The sequence below is a fragment of the Bison bison genome, unplaced genomic scaffold (assembly GCF_000754665.1).
Source record: "Bison bison bison isolate TAMUID 2011002044 unplaced genomic scaffold, Bison_UMD1.0 scf7180017864307, whole genome shotgun sequence".
NCBI classification, from domain to species: Eukaryota; Metazoa; Chordata; class Mammalia; order Artiodactyla; family Bovidae; genus Bison; species Bison bison.
In genome coordinates this window covers 4,884,071-4,892,557 of record NW_011494879.1, presented here as the reverse complement: position 1 = coordinate 4,892,557, position 8,487 = coordinate 4,884,071, and the positions used below count along the sequence as shown (strand labels likewise).

The following is an 8,487-nucleotide window of genomic DNA, read 5'->3' as shown; positions in this document are numbered from 1 at the left end:
CTCCATGGCATGTGGGATCTTAGTTCAATCCCTGGCCAGGGACTGAACCCTCATCCCCTGCATTGCAAGGCAGATTCTTAACCCCTTGACCACCAGGGAAGTCCCAGAGGTGGTTTTAAGGTATAAAAAATTCACACTTCTGATGCATTTTCATAGTGTCCTGTGTTACTGGTTTTCTCCAGGTTTCCTGCATCGAGAAGTGGAATGCTTGGTAAACTTTAGATACCGTGTGCCATTTGGACGGACCAGAGAGCAACTGAATTAAAAATGCTGGGAGACATCCTTGACTCCTTTCTCCCTCACTCCCCACCCCAATCCATCAGCAGACCCCAGGGCTGTGCTGCCAGGCTGGACTCAGACGCAGTCCCCTGCATGGATCCAGCCCCGTCACCTCCCCCTGGATCCCACATCCTCCTGCCTGGTGGTCCCTCCTCCACCCTCCTCTATCCACACACAGGGGCTCGAGGGGTTCTTTTGAAAACATAGGTATTGAAAACCCTACTGTAGTAAAGAAAAGAATGGCAACCCACTCCAGTGGTCTTACTTGAGAAATCCCATGGACAGAGGAGCCTGGTGGGCTACAGTCCTTGAAGAGTCACAAAATGACTGAGCCCCTACACCACCACCACCACTGTGGTTTTTCAGCACATTCTGAATAAAATCTGAAGCTTCCACCATGGCTTATAAGGCAGGCCCTGTGTTCCCCACCTTGGCATACTGACGCCCCTCCCACCTGCCTCCCCAGCTCAGCCCCTCCAACTGCATTGGCCTCCCTGTGGCTGGACCTGCCCCAACTCTTTGCTCCCTGTCCCTGGAGTCCTGGTCCTGGACATTCACATGACTCCCTTGCTCGTCTCATGATCAGAGAAGCCTTCCTGGCTTGTTAATGAAATGCCCCCTCCCCCTTGTAGCACTTAGCTGTCTGTTTTTTATTCTTGATTTTCTGCAGCTGTTGTATAAGTTCTCTGAATGCAGAATCCCCCTGCGGTATTTACTGCTGTGTCTCTAGACCCAGGAGCATGGGCACACATAGATTTGTAAAGTGAGTGAGTGAGTGACTAGTAAGAGATGAATCTTCTGCCCTATCTTGTCCACCTTGACTTTGTTTCATCATGAGGAAATCAGATAGAAACCCTTTGTCATGGCTTATAGAGACCCGGGTGGAAACTCTTTTATCCAGAAACACCACTGAGCATTCCTTCATCCTGAAACTTTAGATTCTTATTGTTTGGAGGCAGATGAAAATCACAGCTTGCTTTATTTTGGAAATGGTAGGAGGAGTCGAGGTTGGAGCTGATCACTCCCGTCGCTTTTTCACAAAGCAAACGTCTGTCTTACACATAGCGTGTCTCTTTGTTGCAGGCGCATGCCCAGCCTTCTGGAATATTTAAGTTACAACTGTAACTTCATGGGTATCCTGGCAGGCCCGCTCTGCTCTTACAAAGACTACATCACTTTCATCGAAGGCAGATCGTACCATATGACGCAGTCAGGTGAAGATGGGAAAGAAGAGATACAGTACGAAAGGACAGAGCCATCACCAAATGTAAGACCTGGAGATTCGTCTGTAGCATTTCTAGCATGTATTGATTAGCCTTGTTTATTTCAGGAGACCAGTGTTGTCATCTTTTTCTTTAAAAAAAAACGATACCCATCTTTTTCTTTAAAAACATTTTTCAAGGTAAATGACTCTTCACATAGTACCTAGTGGTGATGCCGTGTAGAAGTACAACCATGATTAAAGAACAAAAGTAAGGTACCTACGAAGTGAGGAAATACTCTATAGTCATGGAGTATTTTACAGGAAAACCCTTATGAAAGGTCACTCTCCTCCTTAGGTTCTGAACACCATAAATAAGAGGTTGTTGACAACAGCATATATCGCAGTTTGAATATATTTGAAATTAAAATTCCAAGGGAATTCCCTAGTGGGCCAGTGGTTGGGACTCTTCACTTTTGCTGCCAATGGCCCAGGTTCAATCCCTGGTCAGGGAACTAAGGTCCTGCAAGCCATGTGGGTCCGGCCAAAGAAACAAAACCAAATAAATGTGTCTAACAGTAAATTTCGGAGAAGGCAATGGCACCCCACTCCAGTACTCTTGCCTGGAAAATCCCATGGATGGAGGAGGCTGGTAGGCTGCAGTCCATGGGGTCGCTAAGAGCCGGGCACGACTGAGCGACTTCACTTTCACTTTTCACTTTCATGCATTGGAGAAGGAAATGGCAACCCACTCCAGTGTTCTTGCCTGGAGAATCCCAGGGACGGGGGAGCCTGGTAGGCTGCCGTCTATGGGGTTGCACAGAGTCAGACACGACTGAAATGACTTAGCAGCAGCAGCAGCAATGATAAATTTAAATTCCATATGTACATAGTTCACACAGTCAAACAGTAGGAGTTATTTACAGATCACTCAAAGGCAGTAAGAAACTCTTTGTGTTACGAGTGGGGTGTGGAAACTCCTTGAATGCCAGGTAGGTCAGTCAGGACCCTGGTGGCCCGTTCGCTGGGGGCCTCCCAGTTGTCTTCAGCTGCATTAAGGTACAGGTTTGGCTGCTGAACCAAGGACCAAAATGACCGTGGTTTAAACAAGGTGGGAGTTGTGTTCTTCTCTCACTCGACAGCTCATGTGTCAGCGGTTATCCATGGATAACAGGGCAGCTCCATGGGCTGGAGCTCCAGATGCTCCCAGGTTTGCCATCCGTAGGGTGTTTCCCTCATCTCCATGGTCTAAGATGCTCGCCACAGAAGTTACCATGTTTCTCGTGACCACATAGCTACACTTAGCTGCAGAGAAGACTATGACATGTGACTTCAGCATGTCCAAACAGAAAATCCTTCACTGTGTAAGAAGCAGAGGATGGCTCCAGGGAACCCCTGTCAGTCTCTCCTGTGATGTCTGTAGGAGTTTTCTCTGGGGCTGTTTGGGTTCTTGAGTGAAGACTTCTCCTGTCTTCTGCCCTGCGTGTCCAGACTTGACTGCTGGTCCCCGGAGCTGGACACTGAGTGAAGAGGGGTGGGGGGGTGGGCGCTGAAGGGTATCACGTTTCAGGACACATCACCCATGTCTCCACATTCATTCCAGCCCTGGTGTAGACCTGCATCCCTAAACCTGGTCCTTCTCTAGTTAGGCTTCCCTGAGGGTTAACTTCTGACCTCCTGCCAACATCGGGGAGGGGTTGTCCATCTGCTCAGCGGGAGGCCGTGGGAACTGGGGGTTACATCTGCCTTCCCAGCTTTAGGCCCCCTCACCCCCTGCCTTTCCAAGTTCCTAATGCCACACTGGCTCAGCTGTTTAAGGGGGTGTCCTGGGTGTGTGTGCCAGCTGGTGTTTGAAGTCAGGTATGTTACTTTAGGGTTTCCCAGGTGGCTCAGTGGTAGAGAATGCGCCTGCCAGTGCAGGTGACGTGGGTGCAATCCCTGGGTCAGGAAGATCCCCTGAAGGAGGAAGTGGCAACCCACTCCAGTACTCCTGCTGGAAAATCCCGTGGACAGAGGAGCCCAGTGGGCTACTGTCCATGGGGTCGCAAAGAGTCAGACAAGACTGAGCACGAGCACACAACAGCTTCTGTTACGTTAACTGTTTTAAACTGAGACCTAGAAACTGTGTGTAGTTTAGACTTAAGGGCCATGGTATTTCTCACTGTGTTACTAAAAGGATACAGCCAATATTTAGGTTCATGTGTGAGGTCATTTGGTTCATCTCACTTCATTTATAATTGTAATTTTTCTCTAATTACCTGCTGCAAATCTCTTTGTATTCAGATGTGTAGCTTAGGTATTTTGGAGGTGGACGGTGAAGGAAAGGTAGCATTACTTTCCTAGAGAAAGCTTTGAAAGATGAGCAGGAAAATGAGAATAAGAACAGCTGCAGCAAAGAGCCCTCTACTGTCCAGCGTCTCCTGACAAGCAGCCCAAGAATGAATAAAGCTTTTTTTGTGCAGAAATAAAGTGCAGGAATCTGGCACGTGCTCTCACTCTTGCCTTTGAGCCTTGCTTTTGGCCCCATTACAGAAAGTGTTAAATAAGTGTTTATCTGCAAATTACTGCAGTTAATTGGAATATTATTTGATTCCTGTATGGGACACTAATCCAAGTATTTTGTTTCATTCTTTCATCTGGATCCAGCCTCTTCTTTTGTCTACTTCTTTTTTTCCCTCCATAGCCTGTAGAATCTTCTTTATATAGAATCAGATTGAAATAGTCTGGCCTCCTGAAAACACAAAAACGCCATGAGTTGGGTTCTCTTGAGGTAATTTAACCTTACCAGAAAAAAGTAAAGGTCTGCCTTTTCTTTCCATCAGAATCTTTTGTATAGATCTTTTGTTTTCTTGCTTGTATTGCTTTTTTAGTACTATCATCTTGAACAAAATTGCATAAAAGAACTTACAGGTTTAAAGAAATTTAAAAGTTGTTTATTGTAAAAATAATTTCCATGAAGTACCTAGAACTTGGAAACCAGGGAAAAGGCACAGTGGAAAATAATAAACCGTGTGTGTGAGTGTGATCATATAAAATCTCTACCCAAACTTATTAATGGTAACATTTTTACATAGTCATCCTATATACCTGTGTTTTCTTTTAGATTATAATTTTTTTAATTACTGAAAGTCCTGCGAATACAAATTGGGATTTCTGGTGTGATTTGAGCCATGACCCAGAGGTAGACATAAGGCTTCGCATATTCAAACTGTGAGACAGTGAAGGCTTTAAATGCTGAGCATGACAGAGTTCAGGACTTTTGACCGAGTTATACAGGCTTAATAACTATATTCATAGTGAATCTGGTGATAATACCTGGAAGGAAGTAAAAGGAGTACGGATTAGGTTTATGACAACTTGTCTTGCTTTCAGGTTGCAGTTATTCAGAAACTCTTAGTCTGTGGACTTTCCTTACTGTTCCACTTGATCATCTCTAAGATGTTACCTGTGGAGTACAACATTGATGAGCATTTTCAGGCCACAGCTTCATGGCCGACCAAGGTGATCTATCTCTACGTCTCTCTTTTGGCCGCCAGACCCAAGTACTATTTTGCATGGACATTAGGTAAGTAACATGTGAATAGACTTTGCATTAGCATTGGACGTGTCAATAGCCAGGAGGGTGCCCTCTTGAGGATGTGTAGTTCAGGACCGATGAGAAAAACTAGGGTCATCTGTGCAGGAGAAACAAATCTCAAAGTTCATGTCCTGTGTATAAGGACTGATCCTGAAAACTGTTGAAAAGTATTGGTCACTCAGTTGTGTCTGACTCTTGGCAACCCCATGGACTGTAGCCCCACCAGGCTTCTCTGTCCATGAGATTTCCCAGGCAAGAATACGGGAGTGGGTAGCTATTCCCTTCTCCAGGGGATCTTCCCAACCCAAGGATCAGAACCCAGGTCTCCCGCATTGCCGGGAGATTCTTTACTGTCTGAGCCACCAGGGAGGCCCTAAAAACTGTTAGATTCTAAAAGCTGGATCAAGGCCCACTTTAGTATAATATCAGATAAAATGAGAATAAATCCACTTTAATAGAGTTCAAGGGCATAGTCTGTGATAACATACGTCTTCTGGGGCAGCATGGCAGTTTGTCACACAGGTTCGTAACACTTCCTTTTCCATTGTGTCCCGCAGCCGACGCCATCAACAATGCAGCAGGCTTTGGATTCAGAGGGTATGACAAAAACGGAGCTGCCCGTTGGGACCTAATTTCCAATCTGAGGATCAAGCAAATAGAGGTTAGTGCATCATCAAGCAGTCAGTCACCGTAGGATTCTTAAGTGGCATAACTTGGTTTCATAGATTACAACATGATGTTCCAAGAATGGTACTGAAAGATTTGTAATAATCTCACTCTTTCACTCAGCCAGTATTTGTCGGTCATCAGCTGTGTGCCCCAGGCCGTGGGGATCTGGTGAATAAGGCCCTTCTGGGCTTGAATCCAATTCTGGTTACAGAGATACAGAAAGACTGGCTGTGATCAGAGAGGCAGAGCGGTCCAGCTTGGACTAGTGGCCCAGGGAACGCGTCCTGGAGGAAATGATGCTGTAGGCTGAGTTCTTAGTAGGAGGCAGCCAGGTGCTCCAGTCGAGGGTGGCAGCCCGAGGCGGGGGGCAGGGTTGTGGTCCTTGTTGTTACCTAGCGATACTGACAGGTGAAGGTGGAGGAATAGAGGCCCTGCTGAGCACAGTCTTACAGGCTTGAGTGAGGGGCTGGGAAGGTAGGAAGATGTGCAGACCACTCCTCCCGGGGGGCAGGTCCAGAGGGCCTGAGACTCCCCAAAGTGGGGTAGGGGAGGGGCTGAAGGAGGTGAGGGCACAGGGGGGCTGTGCCAGTAGTGGGGCATCCAGGCTGTGCCCAGTGACTGGCCACTGCTGTTCATTCACGTGCTCTGCAGGAGCGTCTTGGGATGATTCCACGATGGCCCCTGTAAGTGTTATTAACGCACTGGAGAAAACAGCGAGAAGTCCATTTATAACGCCTTACGGGTGTTCCCCACAGTAAACCCCTTCTGTAGAATGATGTTACTCTGTTAGAAAGCAGTGTTTAGGGAAAAGACCGCACCTGACTGTCACTGTCACGTGTATACTCTCAGCCCAGTAAAATGTGGCTTACCTTTACAGCTTCATTATTTTGTCTGCCAAAGAAAAAAGTTCCTTTGTTTTTCAGATGTCAACAAGTTTCAAGATGTTTCTCGATAATTGGAATATTCAGACAGCTCTCTGGCTCAAAAGGTAAGCTCCTTCCAGAACCGTCTTCAGCTATGCTTTGGCCTCTGGGTCTTGAGACTGAGCTTCACTGGGTTTACATTCTTGATTAGATTAAATTAAATGAATGCTGTGACTTTGTGTTAACCAGGAAACACACTTACTGTCCTCCAAAGCAGGGTGGTACCAAGCCTGAGAACTGTTTAGCCTTGAGTCCTAAATGCAGCTACCACAGACCTCTGCATTTGCCTTTAAAGGTGCCCACCAAGGTCTGAAATCGCCAGTACGTCCCTCATTCATGGGAGATTTGACCAAACAAAAGTGGCTACATAACCACCATACGCGTGCATTAGGTTTTCCACAGTAGTTACAATAGTCCAGTAGAGTAGGCCTTGGTGTGTTGGCTGAGGGTCTGAAGACTGAGCCTCTGCAGGTGGAATTCAGGGTCTTGCAGAGTAGCCTCCACAGCTGATCCTTGTGGTAAGGATGATGGTGAGAGGGCAGGAGGCGTGCAGGCACGGGGGGCGGGGGAAGAAGAGGCACTGGAGTTAAGAATCATAAAGAGGAGGTTGTCACGGGCACAGGGGGAAGACAGAGGACTGATTACAGGAGGCAAATTTAGGACAGTGCACAGAAACTCCCAGGGCTCCTGTCTCCTTGTTCCTGATGGGATACTGCCAGGTTTTGAGTTTATTTCATAAAACACTGCTCTTGTGATAGGGGGACTCTAAGCACCATTCTCTGTAATGCCCTTTATTTATTTTTTTAAATTTAAATTTACTTTAATTAGAGGCTAATTACTTTACAATATTGTATTGGTTTTGCCATACATCAACATGAATCCACCATGGGTGTAGATGGGTTCCCAATCCTGAACCCCCCTCCCACCTCCCTCCGCATATCATCCCTCTGGGTCATCCCAGTAATGCCCTTTATTTATGACAAATAATGACCTTTACTTCTTGAAACACCCAAAATATATTCTCGTCACTTCATGGTGCCTTGAAGTCTCCCCAGTGGCTGCACATTTTCTGAGCTAATTGTTATGTTATTTTTGTTGTTATATTTTAAATTTCATACCTTAGGAAAATCTCATTTTCATGTAAGTTCTCTACCTATGACAGGAAGACTCTTAAGCACAGCCTGCTTCCCAGTAGAGTACAGTTAGATCAATTGAAAGTCCTAAATGTTAGTGAAGAAAATAATAAAACAATGTAAGATAAGAATAACTTTTATATTTATTAAAGTTTTTCTGTACATAGTACAGACTCCCCACATACTAGAAATGACCATTTTGGTGATACCAGTAAGAAGACAGAAGTAAAAAATCTTTTTATAAACCTCATAGGAGCCATAACCTCCCTGAGGCTAATGGCCAAGCTAAGGTGTGGTTGTTTTCCTAAATCCTGACTGGGACTGAAAGAATGATGGTTGTGGGAGTGACAGGCTTCTTACAACTCACGTGTGTCGTGGTTTCCAGGGTGTGTTATGAACGTGCCTCCTTGAGTCCCACCACCCAGACCTTCTTCCTCTCTGCCATCTGGCACGGGGTGTACCCGGGCTATTACCTGACCTTTCTCACCGGAATGCTGATGACGCTGGTGGCGCGAGCTGTGAGTATGGGGGACGCCTTCTCATCCTGCGGGGCCAGTCACATGGACTGGGGGCGGAGGCTGCCCGCCCACTGAGCAGTCTCACTGCTTTCACTGGGCCAGCCCTGAGCTCCGATTGGTATGCCTGGTGCGTGTGTTGAGTGAGGCAGGCAGGCCCCACCCACACTCCGTTCATCTGAGAGGAAGG

At 46.5% G+C, this 8,487-nt stretch overlaps 1 protein-coding gene across 1 annotated transcript in view; it reads left to right on the top strand.

Moving 5' to 3' along the window:
* MBOAT2 (membrane bound O-acyltransferase domain containing 2) overlaps window positions 1-8,487 on the top strand; it is a 105,778-nt gene that overhangs the window by 90,902 nt on the left and 6,389 nt on the right. Inside the window, exons 9-13 of the mRNA XM_010852109.1 lie at window positions 1,363-1,546; window positions 4,853-5,045; window positions 5,615-5,718; window positions 6,650-6,714; window positions 8,168-8,300. Coding sequence (XP_010850411.1) covers window positions 1,363-1,546; window positions 4,853-5,045; window positions 5,615-5,718; window positions 6,650-6,714; window positions 8,168-8,300 — 679 coding nt within the window. The remainder of the gene's footprint in view (window positions 1-1,362; window positions 1,547-4,852; window positions 5,046-5,614; window positions 5,719-6,649; window positions 6,715-8,167; window positions 8,301-8,487) is intronic.